The 22,766-nt window shown below is 38.3% G+C and overlaps 1 protein-coding gene across 12 annotated transcripts; it reads right to left on the reverse strand.

Moving 5' to 3' along the window:
• Positions 209 to 19,826, reverse strand: LOC109845347 (long-chain-fatty-acid--[acyl-carrier-protein] ligase AEE15, chloroplastic-like). 12 transcript variants are annotated; one of them, XM_020414594.1, is made up of 6 exons: positions 19,640 to 19,826; positions 17,358 to 17,445; positions 16,112 to 16,190; positions 15,446 to 15,591; positions 14,774 to 15,203; positions 835 to 1,183 (listed from the first exon to the last, which is right to left on the reverse strand). In XM_020414594.1, the coding sequence occupies exons 2-5, from the start codon at positions 17,399 to 17,401 to the stop codon at positions 14,933 to 14,935; spliced, it is 540 nt and encodes a 179-aa protein (XP_020270183.1). In that variant the 5' UTR covers positions 17,402 to 17,445; positions 19,640 to 19,826; the 3' UTR covers positions 835 to 1,183; positions 14,774 to 14,932. The 12 variants fall into 12 exon arrangements, 8 of the variants coding, with proteins under 8 accessions (XP_020270183.1, XP_020270179.1, XP_020270180.1 ...); XM_020414590.1 differs by having other exon boundaries at positions 16,112 to 16,197; positions 16,630 to 17,445; XM_020414591.1 differs by lacking the exon at positions 19,640 to 19,826 and having other exon boundaries at positions 835 to 1,077; positions 1,145 to 1,183; positions 16,112 to 16,197; positions 16,630 to 17,848.

Here is a 22,766-nt window from a genome sequence, read left to right on the forward strand (position 1 = left end):
GTTAAGAGTTTGAACTGAAGTACACCCAAAATAAGTGGCTACAAGCCAAACACATAATCATCAAAGCAACAATAAAAGGAACAAAATAACAGGCTTCAAAACTGGAATTTTTTTTTTTTTTGTGTGTAATAAGAAATCAAGAATTTTGTAAAGATCTTAACATTAAATCTAGCTAACATTTATAAAATCGCAATCTAACCTCTATGTCTTGAATTAAACAACTTAACTTCTGTATTACTTATCTCTCATTTCAACTGTCTACAGGTTTTCGTGCTGAAGATAACAAAGGGAAAGTGTGTGAACAAATACCTGAAAATAACATGATGGTTAGAAATTTTAACATGGATGCAATGGAGACCAAAAGGGAAGACAATGCTGGAAAGATGCCCCCCGGATGGATATTCTGCCCCAACGACGAACAAATCATCTGTAAATACCTCTACAAAAGAATTCACAACCAAACGCTTCCATGCAAAAATGTCATCAACGAAGTTCACCTATACGAATTTGATGCTCCTGCTCTCATTGGTCAGTCCCTATGTGAACTCCCTCTTTATTTTTGGATGAATCTGATGTATATGTTTATGATTGTGTATATTAAGGATCTGAAGTCAGTGTGCAGCCCGTAATGCACTCAAAGATCACGGTCTCACTGCAACTATCAACTTCGTAAAAAAAACTCACAACCCAGCCTTTGTTACAACCCATACTCTCTACTAATAAGTTATTCCTTTTTCATCTTTTTTCACTTCATAAGAAAGCACCAATAGAACAACACGCATAGTAAGTTCAAATTGGCGATAGTACAGGGTATATTCGCAACCTGAAAGCACCAATAGAACAACACGCATAGTAAGTTCAAATTGGCGATAGTACAGGGTATATTCGCAACCTTATCTAGCATGGTTAGTTACGATTGAATATTCAAATTTGATCTGTTCAGATATAACTTGTTAATTTCTATTACGCAGAGGAATACCAATCAAGCGAGCAGCATAGAAGTTGGTACTTTTTCACGGATAGGACCCGGAAGTACCTTGGAGGGAAGAGGCCAGCGCGTTCCACGCCAAACGGTATCTGGAGGGAAAACATTGGGATTCAGGGTGGATGATGCGCGAGTACAGGATCGAGGAGTTTCAAATACCTTGCTCCCAGAAAAGGAGGGGGAAGACACCTAAAAACCCTGCAGGTTCAGAGGTGAGTGATTCCTTTAATGTTTGCATTCTTTGCTTAATAAATTGAAGTCTATCCTTTTAGGCATAATAAACATTACCCATAAAATTTCAAACCCCGGTATACAGAGACGCTGCATGCATAGTAAATTCAATGGTAAAGTCATAATTGTACAAAAAAAAAACTTAGGATGAATTTGAACTTGCGCAATTTTTCCTGTATTCCTTTCACATTTAAGTAGAGCTATCCTACTCAAATCCATGCGCAGATTCAGATTTTTTTTCCCACATATTAATCTTGTTTTTATCACTATTACTGTTTTGTTATATGTCAATGTTTAATGTTTTGTTATATGTCAATGTTTCATTGTATTATGTTGGACATCATAAATTCTAGGGGTACTTTTTCTCCTTCTGATATCATGGATCTTAATTTGCTTTTATTTTGTTATGCAGTGCAACATGAAGTTAGACGAAGCAGTTCTATGCAAAGTTTACAAAGTACAGAATAAAAATGCAGGCAGAAAAAGCCACGAAGCATCACGGAATTCATCAAGTGATTCATTATTAGACGTGGTTTATCAAACCCAATCGCTGAACCAGCTAGCTCCAATTCAAGGCCAGGGTACAATTCAACCATCGGGTCTATTTTTTCCTGTTCCGTGTCCAGGTTATGATCCTAATCATAACACAAATGGTTTGATATTCTCTCGACCCAACGAAAGAGGGAGATTACCGAACCGAGTGAACCCAAACTATTTCAGTACAATGAACCAGACTCGCTCATTCCCAACCAAATCTGTTGTCTACCCAAGTCTACCAAACTGGTGCCCCTCCGGATCCGAACCATGCTTATACGAAGGAGAATCGAACTTGTCCAATTTTCTCAATGTCAATGGAATGGGTGTACAATTGGCTCTATCTCAAGACATCCATCAACGGCAATTGAGCATATGCCCAGAACAAAGTGAAAAATTATCATCTGGTGCGGTATTTGATGTGGCTCGTCGGACCCAATCACTGAGCCAATACTCAACTGAAGGCCTACCATCAAGTCATCCTTCTCCCGTTCCATGCTCGGCTACTGATTCAATGTACAATAATGGATGGAGACTGTTCAACCAAGCGAACTCTAGCTATTCAAGTACAGTGAGCCAGGATCAATCATATGAAACAAATTCTGTTGTCAACCCAAATCTACCCACCTGGTGCATTGGCTCGACAAATTTGAACAGCTTCTATGTCGATCCATCACAGTCTGGATTTCTCGATGAAAATGGACTTTTTGCAGTTTCAGACACGCAACGATTACATCCAAACTATCTATGATATATTATTCCCTAGTAACAACAATATTCCCTAGTGACTTTTAGAGTTTCAAATACTATCTATCTATTATTTGATCTGAAGACATTCAATCTCTAAGCCTTTTAGAAAGAGTAAATTAAAGAAACCAAACGGAAAGCAGAAACGTACTTTTGATCTCATTCCTTTTTATTTTATAATTCAAAAATAATAATGTCACGCTATGCTTCAAATATTTTAGAGTGTGTTTGGTAACCAAAGTGTTTCTTTTTGTAGTGTTTTTTTAAAAAACACCATACCCTGGTGTTTATTTTTCAAACGTGTTTTCAAAACACCATTTATAGTTATTATTTATATAGCGGCGGCGGCGACCGGAACAACGACGGCGGCTCCAGCAGACGGCAGGACAGGCGGCCGACACAGGCGGGCGGGATGGCCGCGCGCGACCTCTGAACCCCCCCGAATGACTCCGGGTCGAACAGGTGGTGGACGAACGACCACCCGAGTCGGCTTGCGGTCGGACCGGTAGGTGCGGCGGTTGGGTCGCTCGGCGGCGGGCCCGGTGGTGTGCCGATTCTGGCGATATCGGCGGTGGGGCTAGCGGCGGTAGCGTCAGGCGGGCGGCGACGTGGCGGGGCTAACGGCAGCAACAGGGCGACGAGCTATCGCGGTGGCGGCGGGCGGTGGCGACAGGCAACGATAGCAGTGGGTGGTGGCGACGTGAGCGGCGCAGAGCAGCCGGCGGCGGCGGCGGTGGACGCCTGACCCGGGCAGCCGGCCGCACCCGCTAGCGCGGCAAGTGGCGCAGCGGTGGCAGCGGGCGCGCGGACGGTCGACAGAGACAGCGGCGGCCAAGAACAGAGCCGAACGGACAGCAAGCAATAGATGAAACGGGCAGCGAGCGACGACAGGGACAGCCGACGCGATGGGACAGCAGACGGGCGGCGACAGAGACGACGGGATAGGCGCGGCAGCAGACGGCAGCGTCGGGGTTCGGATTGCCGCCAGCGTGAATCGGCCAACTGTAACAAAACGACGGAGAGCGAACGGAAAGGGGAGCCCAACCGAACGGGAACAAGCGACAGAGCGAACGACAGACAGGCGACGAGCGACGGCAGGAACTAGCGATGAACGACGGGGACGGTGGCGAACAGGAACGGTTGCAGGCAACTGAAGGGACCCAAAATCCCGGGTTGTGCGTGGGCGAGAATGACCTTTACGAGGCAGGCGTGGCGAGGCGGCGGCGGGAACGGTCATCGGGCAGCGACGGCGGGCGGGTGGTGGAGACGGCGGCAGCCCTGACGGTGGTGGCCACGGCCGGGCTCAACGGGGATCGAGCAGCGCCATGCGAACATGGGAACTTCCGGACGAGCAGGGCGCTTAGATAAAAAAACGGCAGGCGGCGTACGGAGGTCCGATCCAACGATCGGGACGGGCTAGCTGACGGCGGCGGCCTTTGGACGGCGGCGGGAAGGCGCGGCGGCAGAGACCGAGTGGTGGCGGCAGGGCCGACGAGCGGCCGACGAGCAACGGCGGGCGAGCGGATGCGACGGACGGAGCCGTCAGCTTAGATGAAAAAACGAAATCTCAAAACACATTTTTGGTGTTTTAAGAAAAACGTTTATTTTTTAGATTTTGTAAAGGGTCAAGTCAAAAAATCGTCCCGGTTGCCAAACAGGTTTCATTGTTTTTTTGAAAAAAAAAACAAAAACGACGAAAACGTCATGGTTGCCAAACGCTCCCTAAAATATTTGAATCATAGTGTGACATTATTATTTTTGAATTATAAAATAAAAAGGAATGAGATCAAAAGTACATTTATGCTTTCCGTTTGGTTTCTTTAATTTACTCAAAAGGAATGAGATTGAATGTCTTCAGATCAAATAATAGATAGATAGTATTTGCATCTACAATTTCATCATCCAATGTGAAAAGTGTAACATTATATAGGTGATGTAAAATTTTGAAGTAATTTCATCATCCAAGGTTGTATTCTTATTAGAGTTGCCTAATATACTAAAATTTGTATTTCTATGCTGATTACTGTGATGCAAAGTCGTCCTTAAAATTTCTGAAAAATCGAGCATAGAAAAGATTGACGGAAGGCTTCCAACATAAGCATGGAAAACCCCATCATGGGCAGGGGAAAAAAAGTGAGCTGTAAATTATTTTTAATCTCTTATAAAGGGTTAGCTAAGTTCTTATTTTAACCCTTTATGGCCAAATATCATCTTAAAGTATAAACTAATTCAATTTCTAAGCATAATAAATAAATAAATGAATATAAGGGTATTTGTTGGGGTGGGGGGATCATTGCACTGGAAAGAAGAACTCTTTTTCACCTATCTCCCCAATTTTCTGGAATATTCTGGAATGGACGTTGGTGTAAACGGAAGAGGCTATGAATTTGGAGATAATGATGTTATTTATTAGCATGTATATATTCAATATTCAATAATAGAACTGGAGATTGTTGGCAGAAATAAAAACTCACAGTGTAACGAACTTGCATCAATTGTCGTTATCCACGTAATCATACTAATGCCGTAAAAACAAAATAAAAAAGTATAGTTCTCAAGAACCCTCCCGCGAAAAGTAACAACCTCTCGACTCTAACAGTACATGTGTACCCGCTTCTACACGTTAAGATAACTGTTCTTGCAGCACAATCTTGGCTATTGCGCCCAGATGGTGATCGTCTATAAAACCCTCCCCTTTCTTCTTCTTCTCGCTCGCTCTCTCTCTCTCATATCCTAAAACCAAACTCTCCTCTTTCTTTCCCAAAATCCATCGTCTTGTCAACTCAAAGCTCAAATCATGGCTCCCGTTGCTATGAACGAGGAAGACTACTTCTACTGTATAAGCTGCAACAATAGGAGTTTCACCAGCAGAAAGGACATGGAGGAGCATAACCATCGAGTCCACCGCCATTTCAAGGAGAAGTGCCGGAAATGCCTCAATACGCTTCGCCATGTTGGAGATCTCGCGGACCACGATGCTTAGGGACACCAAAAACATTAGCAACTTGGTGGTAAGAGCTATGTTCCCCGCCCTGCTCAATGCATCCCCTGGTTCAACCTTAACCCGTCATTACTGATCAGATCCGATGACTTCTATTCTGTGACTAGTCTTTTTCTTCATGCTTTTAGATCTGTTCTTTTCTTTGGAGCTGGATCTTGATGTTGATAGTCTTTTCTACGCTTTCTGCTACCTGAACTGAAACTGTGCAGGGATGTGCCTTTTTCTTGTTCAAGAATATTAGGATAATGAACCTGAAGCCTTGTAGCTGCGATCTTGTTCTTTTTTATTGTCAAGCATTCTTGATGTAATGTTTGATCAAGATACTTGTTGCAATAAGATCTTGTCGTGGTTGGATGCCTGCTGATAACGTGATCTCTAACAGCATCTAGATCAGAACTGAGTTTCTGGATCCGTTGCCATTTTTAACTTCTAGCTTTTAGTGCCTTTTCTTGAGTTTTTGCTTCCAGTTTTTGCATAGAACACTGTGAATTCTGTGATTTATTCTTCTGTACATTCGTTGTTTCAATTTTATTTTAGTTTTGGTGTTCTAGATCTACTATGCTCTGGATATTTGATTCTTTATGATACGTGACCAGTGAAACGAGTCACAGATATTTGAATTTGTTTTTATTAAAATAGAATTCTAACTCACAAATTCAATTGAAAATCTAAATTTGTGAGTTAGAATTCTATTTTAATAAAAACAAATTCAAATCTCTATGGCTCGTTTCACTGGTCACGTATCATAAAGAATCAAATATCGAAAGCATAGTAAATCTAGAACACCAAAACTAAAACAAAATTGAAACAACGAATGTACAGAAGAATAAATCATAGAATTCACAGTATCCTATGCAAAAACTAGAAGCAAAAACTCAAGAAAAGGCAGTAAAAGCTAGAAATTAAAAATGGCAACGGATCCAGAAACTCAATTCTGATCTAGATGCTATTAGAGATCACGTTATCAGGCATCCAACCACGACAAGATCTTATTGCAACAAGTTTCTTGATCAAACATTACATCAAGAATGGTTGACAAGAAAAAAAGAACAAGATCGCAGCTACAAGACTCTAGGTTCATTATCCTAAGATTCTTGAACAAGAAAAAGGCACATCCGTGCACAGTTTCAGTTCAGGTAGCAGAAAGCGTAGAAAAGACTATCAACATCAAGATCCAGCTCCAAAGAATTCAGTTCAGGTAGCAGAAAGCGTAGAAAAGACTATCAACATCAAGATCCAGCTCCAAAGAAAAGAACAGATCTAAAAGCATGAAGAAAAAGACTAGTCACAGAATAGAAGTCATCGGATCTGATCAGTAACGGCAGGTTAAGGTTGAACCAGGGGATGCATTGAGCAGGGCGGGGAACAGAGCTCTTACCACCAAGTTGCTAATGTTTTTGGTGTGTCCCTGAGCATCGTGGTCCGCGAGATCTCCAACATGGCGAAGCGTATTGAGGCATTTCCGGCACTTCTCCTTGAAATGGCGGTGGACTTGATGGTTGTGCTCCTCCATGTCCTTTCTGCTGGTGAAACTCCTATTGTTGCAGCCCTCCATGTCCTTTCTGCTGGTGAAACTCCTATTGTTGCAGCTTATACAGTAGAAGTAGTCTTCTTCGTTCATAGCAACGGGAGCCATGATTTGAACTCTGAGTTGACAAGACGATGGATTTTGGGAAAGAAAGAGGAGAGTTTGGTTTTAGGATATGAGAGAGAGCGAGCGAGCGAGAAGAAGAAGAAAGGGGAGGGTTTTATAGACGATCACCATCTGGGCGCAATAGCCAAGATTGTGCTGCAAGAATAGTTATCTTAACGTGTAGAAGCGGGTACACGTGTATTGTTGGCGTCGAGAGGTTGTTACTTTTGGCAGGAGGGTTCTTAAGATTTGGAGTCAACTATACTTTTTTATTTTGTTTTTACGGCAGTAATATGATTACTTGGATAATGGCAATTGATGCAAGTTCGTTACACTGTGAGTTTTTATTTCTGCCAACAACCTCCAGTTCTATTATTGAATATTGAATATATACACGCCGATAAATAACATCATTATCTCCAAATTCACAGCATCTTCCATTACACCAACGTCCATTCCAGAAGATTCCAGAAAATTGGAGAGATAGGTGAAAAAGAGTTCTTTTCCAGTGCAATGACCCCCCAACCCTAACAAATACCCTTATATTCATTTATTTATTTATTATGCTTAGAAATTGAATTAGGTTATACTTTAAGATGATATTTGGCCAGAAAGGGTTAAAATAAGAACTTAGCTAACCCTTTATAAGAGATTAAAAATAATTTAATTTCGTTTGGATTTGATAGTTAAGACGAATGATTAAGTTTTTTGTATTTAGTAAATAAAAAAGAGTTTCAGAGGTTGTTGTCATAAATATCCAAAAATATTTTTTTTTTTAGATTAAGTTCTTATTTCCAAGAGAATAATTCTTAACTCTTTTCTTTAAGTAAATTTGTTAGCCCTTCTAAATGAATGGTTAGCTGAATTTAACTCTTATAAAAAGTTTTGTTAACTCTTTAATCAAATTAACTTGTTTCAATGGTGAAGAAAAGATTGAACCCTTTTAACTCTCCTCTTAACTCATTACCAAACAGAACCTACTCCATAATTCCATATCACTAGTATTTGAATGCTTTTCATTTTTTGGTCCAAAATTATGTGGCTTTAGTTTACTTTTTTTAAAGTTATGTGGCTTTTGTTTTTATTTTTTATTGTTGACCTTTCTTCTAACACCTTTCGTGTCAATATGAATGTGAACAGTTCCGAAAACATAATTTCAATGTTAAAGCCCAATTCACTTCAAACGATGTCAATCACTTCAAATAATTTCACTAGATACCCTATAGTTTCACCTTGTTTGTACTTATATGCCCTCACCTATTTTTGGTAACATTTATATACCTTAAAATTTTTAAAGATTGTATTTGTATAATGTAAATTTTTCAAAACTTGCACGTATATATCTTACTTATTTTTTAAAGCACTTCTATTCCCTAGAGAGCACTTAAATGCCCTAATATTTTTAAAACTTGCACTTAAGTATCCTAAAAATTTTAACTTGTACTTAAATACCCTCATCTTAGCTGAGGGTATATATGTACAAGTTGTAACAATTTTAGGGTATTACAATGTAACGTTTACATACTATAGTGTATTTAAGTGATACTGAAAACAAGTGAAGGTATATAACTGTAAGTTTAAAAGCTTTAAGGTATATAAACATGCAACGGTAAATAAGTAAGCGCAATGAAGGCCTTTAAACAATGCCAAACACAGTAAGAGAGCCTCATTGAACTCACACTTTCAAAACCTCGCCACAATGCTTTCAGAACCTCGCCACAATGGCTTTTGCTGCAATTACCTCTTAATTTATTTGGAATTCTAAATGTGATGCTATGTTTAGAGACAAGTTTCTGTCACTGCTTAGCAGTTTTACTCTTATTGAGAATATTATTTGATTAAACTGATGATCTCAGGTCCCCTGTTTAATATTTGCTCACCCTTTACTCGGACACTATCACGTATGACCGTGTCCGCGCAATTGACTTGGTTTGATGAATATAAACTTTTATATTGATCTAATATATGTTTGGCATGTTGTACACATGTTACAAGAAGTTCACTAGTAGAAAAACGAACAACCTAGACGAAAATTTCCGTCTAGGTTGCTCCATTTCTCGTCTAGATTGGTACATCTAGACGAAATTTCGTCTAGTTTGCTCTGTCTAGTCTGATTCCGTCTAAGTTGGGACAAACTAGACGGAATTCTGTATAGGTTGACCAACCTAAACGGACATCAACCTAGACGGAAGTAAGAAATCTGTCTAGATTGGCTTCTAGACGAAAATCCGTCTAGTTTGACAACCTAGACGGATTTCCGTCTAGGTTGGCAACATAGACGAAATTCTGTCTAGGCTGCTATTGTTGCTATAATAACAACCTGATACAGGTGTATCTTCTCTTCGGGAGCTTAGCGATCCTCATGGGAGCTTGAGGATAGATGATTCTCATGATATCTTGAGAATAGAGTAGAGGAGTCGTGGACAAAGTCGTTGGAGATGGCGAAGTCGAAGAGTTTAGAAAAAGACAGGAAAAACAATTTTATTGATGTCCGATCGACCGCGCATGGCTCTGCGGTCGACCGCGAACATGCACAGCTCAACTTCTGGCCTCTGGACTTTTCGCGGTCGACCGCAATAGGTTCTGCAATCAACCGCAAAAACCCTGTAACGTGTTTTCAGTCTCGGGTGTTGGTCGTGGTCGACCGCGATGGGTTCTGCAGTTGATCGCGAAACGGGTTTGGGCATGGGCTTGTTTTCCTGCACTGTTTAGGATTTCTATTTGATATAAATAGAAACACGACTTTTCTAATGTAGATTACTCAGATTGTAATCAGAAAAGAGATCAGGGGGGTTATTCTTTGATCTAGAGATATTCTAATCAAGAGAGGTTAGGGTTTAGAGAGAATTGAGAGTTTGTTCTCGATTCTAGTGAGATTGTGAGAGAGGGATTGTAATCTTTTCATACTCATAATTTAGAGAATGTATTTTCCTTCGTCATATATTGAATTGTGCTTGTGTTTCTGTCATCCTCTTCTCAACCCACCTTTGATAATTCCGCGATCAAAGGTGCTCGCACGGCGACTCGTATCAAATTGGTATCAGAGCAATCAGATCCTGTGAAGGGGGAACCTGTGTATGGTCCTTACTTGATCACAATACAAGAAGCTTGGCAAAATCCTTATTTTATTGGAAAGAGTCCAGGTTTTAAGAAAGAAGAAGATGGCTGAAGGAGACAATTCAGCAAGGATTGATGCATTAGAGAAGCAAATCGAGACAATAGGTTCGACTCTCACACAACTCGTCAGTCTTATCCATGGAGGTGATAAACAAGGCGAATCTTCTTCGAAGAAAATTGTTGAGTTCGATGTGGAGAGAGTGGATTCAGATTCCGACGAGAAGGAGGAGATCGTTAAGGCTGTGTTGCATCAAGGGGGTAAGAATTCTTACCAGAACCTGAAGATTGACTTCAAGGTGGAGATTCCTGTTGATGATGGGAGTGTTGACGTCGAGAGGCTTGATGACTGGATCGAGCGGATGGAGACGTATTTTACTCTTTATGGCTACTCGTCAAAAGAGAAGATTGTGTTCGCGACTTTGAAGCATTCAGGGCACGCGTTGACGTGGTGAAAATCCTATTGCAAGTAGGAGAAAAAGACGGTATCGTAAAACAAGTTCAAGAATCTACTGAGGAAGCAATTCTACCCGGTGGGATTCATTGAGGAGCGTTGGTACAAGTGGTACGGCTTGCGCCAAAGGGTCAATCAAACCGTTTAAAAATACACCACGGAGTTCCAGCAGCAGGCGATGGTCCTCAACATTACGACAGAGGAATATTCCGTGTTTATGAAGTATATGACGGGATTGAGCGATTACATCCGAAAGGAGATGAAGCTATTCACGGTGGAATTAATTGCAAAGGCGAGCGTGAAGGCTATTGCCCTCGAGGGCAAGCAAAAGAAGGGCAACAATGCTAAGGGAGACTCTAGACAGACGAAAGGCGAGTCTAGTGGTTCCAAGCACAAGGAGGAGAAGAAGGGTGATCCGGAAAAGACATAATTGATTTATAGTCACTGCGAAAAGACAGGACATGAAGCTGACCGGTGTTGGGAGAAGTATCCTCATCTCAAGCTAAAAGAGTTGAAGAAGGAGGAGAAGAAGGCATACGTGATAGCTCAAGGTCCGAAAGAAGTCCCGAGGATAACAGAGCCCAATAGCAATCCCAACCTTATGACGGGGAAACAGACCACGAAAGAGGACGACGACCCGAAAGAATAGTTCTTTGTTCTTAAGTTGCAAGTGAAGACCAGTTTGGTTGATGTCATAGTTGATCCGGGTAGCGAGAAGAATTTGATATCCGAGGCCTTAGTTCAGAAGTTGGGTCTGAAGACGGTCAAGCATCCGAAACCTTATCCATTAGGGTGGGTTCAGAAGGAGGAGAAACTGAGTGTAGTTGATCAATGCACTGTCAGATTTACGCTCCATGAGTCGTATATTGACGAGGTCATGTGCGACGTAGTTCATTGGATGTTTGTCAGATTATACTGAGCAATCTGTAATTATGGGATAGATATGCGATCTACGAGAGACGGGCTCAGAAGTATACATTCACCAAAGGTGGTGAAAAGTTCATATTTCGTTCGGCATCTCTTCCGAGGGAGACAAGCTTGGGGATGGTGACGCGAGCGAATAGGCTAGTGAATGCAAGCAAGAAGTTTGTCTCGCTGTGCATTAGACTTCCAGAAAAGCCATCGATAAAGGATTACAACTTGGAGCGAAATGTGACCACGACGAGACGCGGGATGGGTGAGTTGTTTTCGATCAGACATCAAGACCAGATTCCTAGCAAGGCCATGTGGTTCAGCAAAGATGGAGAGGCTCGCGAGTTCCCTCAGCTGAAGTTCTAACTTAAACGGGTGTTCAAGTTCCTAAAGAGGGGACCCATGATACGGGTATATCTTCTCTTCGAGAGCTTAGCGATCCTCATGGGAGCTTGAGGATAGATGATTCTCATGATATCTTGAGAATATAATAGAGGAGTCGTGGACAAAGTCATTGGAGGCGGCGAAGTCGAAGAGTTTAGAAAAAGACAGAAAAAACAATTTTATTGATGTCCGGTCGACCGCGCATGGCTCTGCGGTCGACCGCGAACATGCACAGCTCAGCCTTTAGCCTCTGGACATCCCCCCGCCAAAACCCTGTAACGTATTTTCAGTCGCGGGTGTTAGTCTACGATCGACCGCGATGGGTTCTGCGGTCGACCGCAATGGGTTCTGCGGTCGACCGCGAGACGGGTTTAGACCTGGGCTTGTTTTCCTATACTGTTTAGGATTTCTATTTGATATAAATAGAAACACGACTTTTTTAGGGTAGATTACTCAGATTGTAATAAAAAAAGAAATCAGGGAGGTTGTTTTTTGATCTAGAGAGATTCTAATCAAGAGAGGTTAGGGTTTAGAGAGAATTGAGAATTTATTCTCGATTCTAGTGAGATTGTGAGAAAGGGATTGTAATCTTTTCATACTCATAATCAAAAGAATGTATTTTTCTTCGCCATATACTGAATTATGCTTGTGTTTCTGCCATCCTCTTCTCAACCCACTTTTGATAATTACGCGATCAAAGATGCTCGCACGGCGACTCGCTAAGCTCCCGAAGAGAAGATACACCCGTATCAGGTTGTTACTGTAGCAACAATAGCAGCCTAGACGGATTTTCGTCTATGTTGCCAACCTAGACGGAAATCCGTCTAGGTTGTCAAACTAGACGGATTTCAGTCTAGGTAGCCAATTTAGACAGATTTCTTACTTCCGTCTAGGTTGATGTCCATTTAGGTTGGTCAACCTATACAGAATTCCGTCTAGTTTGCCCCAACCTAGACGAAATCAGACTAGACGGAGCAAACTAGACGAAATTCCATCTAGATGTACCAACCTAGACGGGAAATGGAGCAACCTAGACGAAAATTTCCGTCTAGGTTGCTTGTTTTTCTACTAGTGAACTTCTTGTAACATGTGTACAACATGCCAAATATATATTAGATCAATATAAAAGTTTATATTCATCAAACCAAGTCAATTGCGCGGACACGATCATACGTGATAGTGTCTGAGTAAAGGGTGAGCAAATATTAAACAAGGGACCTGAGATCATCAGTGTAATCAAATAAAATTCTCAATAAGAGTAAAACTGCTAAGCAGTGAGAGAAACTTGTCTCTAAACATAGCATCACGTTTAGAATTCCAAATAAATTAATAGGTACTTGTAGCAAAAGCCATTGTGGCGAGGTTCTGAAAGTGTGAGTTCAATGGGGCTCTCTTACTGTGTTTGGCATTGTTTAAAGGCCTTCATTGCGCTTACTTATTTACCGTTGCATGTTTATATACCTTGAAGCTTTTAAACTTACAATTATATACCTTCACTTGTTTTCAATATCACTTAAATACACTATAGTATGTAAATGTTACATTGTAATACCCTAAAAATGTTACAACTTGCACATATATACCCTCAGCTAAGATGAGGGTATTTAAGTACAGGTTAAAATCTTTAGGATACTTAAGTGCAAGTTTTAAAAATATTAGGGAATTTAAGTAAGTACAAGTTAAAATTTTTAGGATACTTAAGTGCAAGTTTTAAAAATATTACGGCATTTAAGTGCTCTCAAGGGAATAGAAGTGCTTTAAAAAATAAGTAAGATATATACGTGCAAGTTTTGAAAAATTTACATTATACAAATACAATCTTTAAAAATTTTAAGGTATATAAATGTTACCAAAAATAGGTGAGGGCATATAAGTACAAACAAGGTGAAACTATAGGGTATCTAGTGAAATTATTTGAAGTGATTGACATCGTTTGAAGTGAATTGGGCTTTAACATTGAAATTATGTTTTCGGAACTGTTCACATTCATATTGACACGAAAGGTGTTAGAAGAAAGGTCAACAATAAAAAATAAAAACAAAAGCCACATAACTTTAAAAAAAGTAAACGAAAACCACATAATTTTGGACCAAAAAATGAAGAGCATTCAAATACTGGTGATATGGAATTATGGAGTAGGTTCTGTTTGGTAATGAGTTAAGAGAAGAGTTAAAAGGGTTTAATCTTTTCTTCACCATTGAAACAAGTTAATTTGATTAAAGAGTTAACAAAACTTTTTATAAGAGTTAAAATCAGCTAACCATTCATTTAGAAGGGCTAACAAATTTACTTAAAGAAAAGAGTTAAGAATTATTCTCTTGGAAATAAGAACTTAAAACTAAAAACATTTTTTTTTGGATATTTATGACAACAACCTCTGAAACTCTATTTTATTTGCTAAATACAAAAAACTTATCATTCATCTTAACTATCAAATCCAAACGAAATTAAATTATTTTTAATCTCTTATAAAGGGTTAGCTAAGTTCTTATTTTAACCCTTTATGGCCAAATATCATCTTAAAGTATAACCTAATTCAATTTCTAAGCATAATAAATAAATAAATGAATATAAGGGTATTTGTTAGGGTTGGGGGGTCATTGCACTGGAAAAGAACTCTTTTTCACCTATCTCTCCAATTTTCTGGAATCTTCTGGAATGGACGTTGGTGTAATGGAAGATGCTGTGAATTTGGAGATAATGATGTTATTTATCGGCGTGTATATATTCAATATTCAATAATAGAACTGGAGGTTGTTGGCAGAAATAAAAACTCACAGTGTAACGAACTTGCATCAATCGGCGTTATCCAAGTAATCATACTACTGCCGTAAAAACAAAATAAAAAAGTATAGTTGGCTCCAAATCTCATGAACCCTCCCGCCAAAAGTAACAACCTCTCGACGCCAACAGTACACGTGTACCCGCTTCTACACGTTAAGATAACTGTTCTTGCAGCACAATCTTGGTTATTGCACCCAGATGGTGATCGTCTATAAAACCCTCCCCTTTCTTCTTCTTCTCGCTCACTCTCTCTCTCTCAGATCCTAAAACCAAACTCTCCTCTTTCTTTCCCAAAATCCATCGTCTTGTCAACTCAGAGCTCAAATCATGGCTTTCGTTGTCATGAACGAGGAAGACTACTTCTACTGTGAATGGTTCATCTACTATCAATACTGGTCCAATTTGAAACGAACAATCTATCGTCCTGCAGTAAGAAGAGAGCATTGGGTAAGATGCTAGGGGTGGTTTTAGTTGAAAACTTACAAGCTAATGATCCTCAAAATTATCCAGGAGGATATGTTGATACTCAATCACAAAAGTAGAAATCTGAAATTATGAGAAACTTATAAGGAACATATATATAACATCGTCATAGTGCAGTTCAAGTCAAGAATATTAGTTGAAATTATGAGCAATTAAACAAAATACATAAAGAAGCATCTTTACCATCTTCTTAATTCATCATACAACAGATTCAATATCTTCTCTTTACTGAGCTCAGCAGCATCACCATTCAGAATTGACAACTTTTTTGCCAAGGCTACAACTTCATCCTGGGTTGGCAAAATTATAGCACCAAGACGACGTTGATCCTATAAAATTATGCACAGTTAAACGTGGATATTTGCACATTTACATAATACGTGAAATCATTACAAAGGAGGAAAGCTCAAGTTTATGGGATATCTTAGAACCCATGTGGCAATAATAAAAGAAGTGAAAAACAATCCTTTTATCATATATTTATTCAAAACGTGTCAAACGTTGAAGAAAAGAAGGGAAAAAATTCAAAGAGTATATTCTTTAGCCACAAAATATAAGGAAATCAACTATTAGATATTTATCATTAAAATGATAAGGCCGTAAATATGTGTTGGTAATTTGGTATTGGTTGTCAATTGTGTGTTTTCCTTCAGGATTTAATGCTGACGGCTGACAGGACCTTTGTGTGTGCGTTCTTGTGTAAAATCTAGGTTCTTTTAAGATTTGCCTAATCCAAGTATTCATTATGATGCTCCATATCCATGTCCAAAGCTCAATGTTACTGTTAAATGAATCTCATGAAAGGAATTGATAGAATGCAACCATAAAAATAGGTAGTAGTGATATTACCTTTATATAAAGTTCATGAACCTCTTGAAAGAAGCTTTTTATTCCATCCTCATTACGCAGATCATGAAGAAGCATCAATCTAGTGTGTATGGCATGGTAGGTCAAAGAAAATAAAAGATTGCTGAAACTATATATTGCATTTTAGATAGTACAATTACACCTTTTAGAACTACAAAATACTCTTAATGTGGAGACTATCAAAAGAATATGAGTCATCTACGAAGTATAGTATAAAGAGACAATTTCGACAGAACTCTCTATTTGTTTAGTGTCTGTGTAAACATCAATACTTTCTTGTATTTGTGTGAGTGCATGCATTTGTTCATTTGGAGGATCTTTTACACAGTATGTATCATAATTAGCAACATCACTTCAGAACAAACTTGAATTCGACTGTCACTCTCATACATTCTGCAAGGATATAAGAATAAACATATACATAACCTAGACTCTTCATAAACTTCAGGAAATAATCTACAGGAACTATCAAGTGGGAAAATATAGATTTATTAGGATATGACCAGCAGTGACATAAACGGACACCACCAGATCATTGAACCTGTCAATTGCCTTCAAAACTATTTGAGGTCCACCAATATTCAGAAACTCTTTGGACATTAGAAGTATATCAAGCTTTATTTATTCTAGAGACATTTAATACTTATAGAAGAATGAGCACATTTCTAGTTATGTCCTGTCAATATTACAAGGCAAATAAACATTTTTATGTCAACAAAATCCAAGGAAAAAAAGTGAAACACTACAAGCAGAGAAGAATTGTCCAAGTAGTCAAAATAATAAATACATAAGGGAAAACAAAATGTGGACCCAACAGAAATGATAGTCTTAGGGAATCGGCTTTAATGAACAAGGTAATGAGGAAAATGATCATTAGTGTGAGCAGGCTCTTCAACTCCTCATAACAACAGATAACATCAGTACAATATTGATAAGCACAAAACAGGTTCCTAGTTGCAACAGCAAGGCCATAAATGGCTTATGAAAATCAAAGGGATGAAGTTGCAAAATCTGTTAGCTCATTCAAAGCGCACTTAAGCACCACTGTAAGGAAAATAAGCAAAAATATACATTTGAATTTTTCATAACAAAATGACTAATTAAAATAATAGGAGTAAATGAAAAAAAATCTCAGACACTTGAGTGTAAACAGATTTTTTTCCACATAATCAAAGTAAATATAAAAGAAATTCCATGCAGACGATCAGTCAAGGAACAGAAAGTATACTTTAAATGCAGACCCCAGTTCAGCTTCATAAATAGGAGTATCATTCTTACTGACAATGACAAAGCATGCAGTACTCGCCATTAATTTTCTGAAAATAAATTGAAATATGGAGTTATAAGCAGTGGAATGCACAAAGGACATATACAAAAGATAGAGCAAGCATTTTCACATAGCTCTTCTGTTACAGTTATAAAGTTAAAGACTCATGAAGAAACATCATATGAGTCGCATCTTTGCGTTCAAGTATCACATAACATATTCTAGTATTAAATGAACTAATGGTAAGAAGCTTTAAAAGATATTTATAAATACTACACCAAAATGTAGCAAGAGTGCAGATTAATCATTTTTCTTTTTTTGTTTTTTAAGTTTTCTTTCTTTCGTGACAATTTTGGATGTGGTGCCGATGTAAGAGCAAGAATTAGGCAGGACAAATCATATTACCAACTCGGTAAGTTTTATAATCAAACAGAAGCCATTGTGAATTTCAAACTCTCACTGAAATCATATTACCAACTCGGTAAGTTTTATAATCAAACAGAAGCCATTGTGAATTTCAAACTCTCACTGAGATTCCAATTCAGAATTCAAAATAAAATTGTATACAGTTAGCCAAAAACGACTTTTCAAACTCTCACTGAGATTCCAATTCAGAATTCAAAATAAAATTGTATACAGTTAGCCAAAAACGACGTATCCTTTGGTTTGGTATTTAAGTCAATGGATGGCCATTTATTGGTTTGAATTTCAAACCATCATGCATTTCCCAAATTTGTCTTAGTTTCATGTCCTGTGATTTTGTATCTCAAATGGATTATTATTAGATTTAGAATACCATTGCTAACAAAATATACTGCAAACCAAAACTCAACATTAAACATCGTGTGCAACATAAATATAAATGATACTAAATACTTGAAGAACAACACATTCCGTTAAGTCTCCTAACATACTAATACAAAGCTAATGCAAGTTTTTGAAGCAGTTACAAAAGTTAAGGATTTGGTTTCAGAGCAGTTACAAAGTTAAGGATTTGGTTTCAGAACTCGAAGATGCAACAACAAAGAAATTGACACTATTTTGTTTGCAATAAAAAGGCTATAAGTTCGCTACAAAAGTTGCCATATAACCATTGTGTGCAATTTGCCTCGCGGTAACGGTAGCAATTGTGATACCAGGAGATAATCACTGCACGAATCAGAAACCAAGTGAGAAGTATATGTTATTTAAGGGGCATCCCACTGGATAGCTCATTCATCCACTGACAATAGACTCTGTTCACGTTATTGAAGAATTTTCCATGTGATATATGACCTCTATTATCTAAGTTTATTGACCTATTTCCAAATTTATATACACAAATCACTAATTAAGGAATTAGTGAAAGAGACTAGTACTATAGGGTAACCAGTTGATGAAAGTGAAATAACTCAAGATCAAATAACTCAGAGAAGAAAGATTATATCTTTTGCTTCTTGAAATGCAAGAGACTTGTGCTATTGGGCTAGTTGGTGTCAAGTTACAGAAAAATCGGAAAATAGTTATTTCACCTATAAATCTAATTTCCACAAGATGGGTTCAGAAATTAGGAATAAATCATGACATGGAAATGACAATGTAATTCACCAAAACTTATATCCACTTCCTTTGCCTATGTTGAACTGAGGTGAGTTCATGTCAGCCCCGATACTTTCCCGATACTTTAATTTGATCAACAATCTTTAATTTGATCATAAATTACATAAATTTTGTTAATTAGGAGCCTGCTACTCTGGAGGAATATTTGCACATTTACGTATATCTATGAACTTATTTGTAACTAGTTCCATTTTTTCCATGATAAATTAGATGGCAATGTCATTTAACAAACTTGTATAAAAATTAATGTCTACCTCGTTGACTCAATCAAACTATGTAAGAAACTGGCTGATAATCTTCTTTATTGTTTATACTTAAAATCAGACTTGGTTCTCTAGGTGAGCTGTTAAAAGTCTAAATGTGCATGAATACCCAATTACAGTGTCATATTCTCAACCGCGAACTTTAAACTTGCAGTAGGCATGGTTTTCATCAAGATATTATTCCTGCTAGGGGATACTCTCAATCTCTTTCATAAAAAAAAAGTAATCGAATTTAACATAAAGTTGGTTATCGGATACAAATTATTAAGATGCTTTAGCTTCTCATAACATTTTGCTCTAAATTAAACTATAGGTTAATTAGCATGCTTTTCAAGCTCGCAATCTTTGAGTCCGATTTTTCTTTGGTTAACTAAGTTTAACCTGGAAAAACCACCCAAGACCACCCGAAATCACGCAAAATCGCGGAGGAAGAGGAGGGTGTCGACAGCGTCATCGTAGGCGGCGGGGAGGCGGTGCTCGTGGGCGAGGCGGTAGGCGACGGAGGCGACGAGGGCTGGGATGCGAGCGGAGCGGGCGGCAGAGGAGAGGTGGACGAGGCCGGAGGCGGGCGAGAATATAACGATGCCGCCGCCGTGGAAGTAAACTAGACGGATTTTTCTGTCTAGTTTGCCTCAAACTAGATGAAAAAAAATCTGTCTAGTTTGTTCCATCTAGTTTGTTCATTTTTCTACTAGTGGTTAGAATCAAGTTCGATACTGAAAAGAGCAAGACAATAAGTTAATAATATCCGATTCTGGAAAAATATCAAGAATGAAATCATGTTTGAGCAAAGGGGAGTGTCTGTATCATTCTAAAAAATCCACAAGAATAAATGAAACTCAATTTGGAGACTTATAGTTGTAGATATTAATGTTTTAGTTAAATAACGTTGAAACAGTTAACAACAAGTTTGAGACATATACCGAGACAAAAACTTACAAGCCATAACTTCTAAATCGGTTGTCAAAATCGCTATTATAGTAACTTTTCAAAAATCTCTCAATTTGATCTGTAGATCATTGATCGTACTATCAATTATAGATGGCGCAAGCGTCCATAAACATTCAAATCATTGATTGGTGATGAACTAACCATCGATGGTTAAATTCAACCATCGATGTTAAATGGCTGATTTTAGATTTCTGATTTATTTTTAGAAGTAACCGTTCATTGTTAGTAGTATGTGGGCTCTTTCCTCACGTTTTTCAGCAGAGGTTCCTAACCTAATTGAGAGAGAAAAAGAAAGAGGGGGGAGAGAGAAAAGGAAAGAGGGGAGGGGGGGTTCAACTTAGAAGAAAGGATCTTGCTCAGGCTTTTGAAAAAGTATCCTAGACGTTGTTTTCATCATTCGACTGTCAACCTTCAAGGAGTGTTGCCCTTGAACTTCATCACTGTTCTTCATTGAACTTTGCTTATATCCTTCGAAGAATGGTTTGCACAATCAAAGGGCTATAAGATCTTTATGTATTGCATCTAGTTAATATTTAATATTTTGTATTAAAATTATTTTTTATGAATACGTGGGCATTCCTAGACTCTATTTTCTGTTTTTTCCCCTCCCCATGGTGATAGGTGACAGATTTTCTTCTAGAACGCATTCTCATTACACATGTCAACACAGTGACGATGGCAGACATAGTAGCATTACTCGATATCCTCATTAACGCTTCGTCATCAAGATCTTCCATCTACAATACCAGCAAAATTTCATTCTTATACATAGACAAATAATGGGATCGAATTTATAATTCTAATACTTTCAGCGGATATTGAGTATAGTAAAATTATATAACTACACACAGTAAAATTATATATAGTAAAATTAAATCAACCACGAACTCATATTCTAAACGATATTTAAACTGTGCAAATATTTTCATCTAGCCTTCATATACACGTAGGACATCAGCAAGCAAAGATAAACATCTAAATTATGTAAGTATAGAAAACTACAGTTTGACATTTCGAAAATTTCTGGGGAGTAAACTATGCAACAAATATATTCAGTTTTTCCTCACAATATTGGAACTCAGACTCTTCTATAATTGCCTACCTATATTAAGTAAATAGTGACAATTTAATAAAATCATATAAAATTAAAAAATTAGGGAAATGAAGGCTATACCTTATCGTCGGTGTGGAGTAGATCCTGATGATCAGAGAAGGAACTTGAACCCCTAAATCAGAGAACAAGACGGCAGATCTGGAGTTCAGATCAGGGTGGAGTTTCGATTTCTATTGAATCAGAGAAGATCACCTCCATCAACGAAGGCAACATGCACTATGCAAAGCCCCATCATCAGAAAATCGCAGACTTGTAAAACCCCAACATCATAAAAATCAGTTTGAAATCAAGGGCTACGTGCGGTCGAGGTGTCCCAGCAGGGATCTAATCAACCATTATAGATCGATTTGTCGCCGATGGATGCCTCGGCTACCGGATTTTTCTCTTGATTCGGCGCGAAATGGAGGAGGGAAACAGAGGAGGGAAAGGTAGAAGAGAAGAGGCAACTGAAGACGAGGCGGTGAGGTTATCAACCACGGGTCAAGTTCATCGAGTGAAGAGAAAAGGAAACACAGCGTCACGTGGTGTGTCAGATTTCCAACCCATTTCCTCTCAAAAAAAGGGGAAATGGGAGATCCATAAAAAGCTACTGTTTGTCAGGTTTTTGGCAAACCTTTTCCTAAAAAAAATGGGAAACAAACGTGTTTTTTGGAATCCAAAAAAGCCTAAAATGTTACTTTTTGTTCCATAACTGCAGTTTTCCAAAAAAACAACCCCAACCAAATAGCCCCAAAGAGGCGGAGAAATGAAAAAATAAGCGGGGAAATAAAAAAAAATGAGGGGAGGCTCCGTTAATTTTTTTTAGACAATCTAGCCTGAAATTCCGTTAAGTTGCATCAAACTAAATGGAAATTCAGTCTAGTTTGAGTGTTCATTTTAAAAAAATAAAAAATGGTCTAGTTTATCAATCTAGACTGAAATTTCCGTCTAGATTGATTCAAACTAGACGGAACAAACTAGACGGATTTTTCTGTCTAGTTTGCCTCAAACTAGATGAAAAAAAATCTGTCTAGTTTGTTCCATCTAGTTTGTTCATTTTTCTACTAGTGGTTAGAATCAAGTTCGATACTGAAAAGAGCAAGACAATAAGTTAATAATAGCTGATTATGGAAAAATATCAAGAATGAAATCATGTTTGAGCAAAGGGGAGTGTCTGTATCATTCTAAAAAAATCCACAAGAATAAATGAAACTCAATTTGGAGACTTATAGCTCTAGATATTAATGTTTTAGTTAAATAACGTTGAAACAGTTAGCAACAAGTTTGAGACATACCGAGACAGAAACTTACAAGCCATAACTTCTAAATCGGTTGTCAAAATCGCTATTATAGTAACTTTTCAAAAATCTCTCAATTTGATCTGTAGATCATTGATCGTACTATCAATTATAGATGGCGCAAGCGTCCATAAACATTCAAATCATTGATTGGTGATGAACTAAC

This window comes from Asparagus officinalis, chromosome 6 (genome assembly GCF_001876935.1).
Source record: "Asparagus officinalis chromosome 6, Aspof.V1, whole genome shotgun sequence".
Lineage (NCBI taxonomy): Eukaryota > Viridiplantae > Streptophyta > Magnoliopsida > Asparagales > Asparagaceae > Asparagus > Asparagus officinalis.

Coding starts and splice junctions, on each gene's coding strand:
- LOC109845347 (XM_020414590.1), bottom strand. CDS start 16,729: ATGTCCAAAGAGTTTCTGAATATTGGTGGACCTCAAATAGTTTTGAAG. Junction 15,592..16,111: donor TTCATGAACTTTATATAAAG/GTAATATCACTA, acceptor ATAATTTTATAG/GATCAACGTCGTCTTGGTGC. Junction 15,204..15,445: donor TATGATGAATTAAGAAGATG/GTAAAGATGCTT, acceptor TTCTTACTGCAG/GACGATAGATTGTTCGTTTC.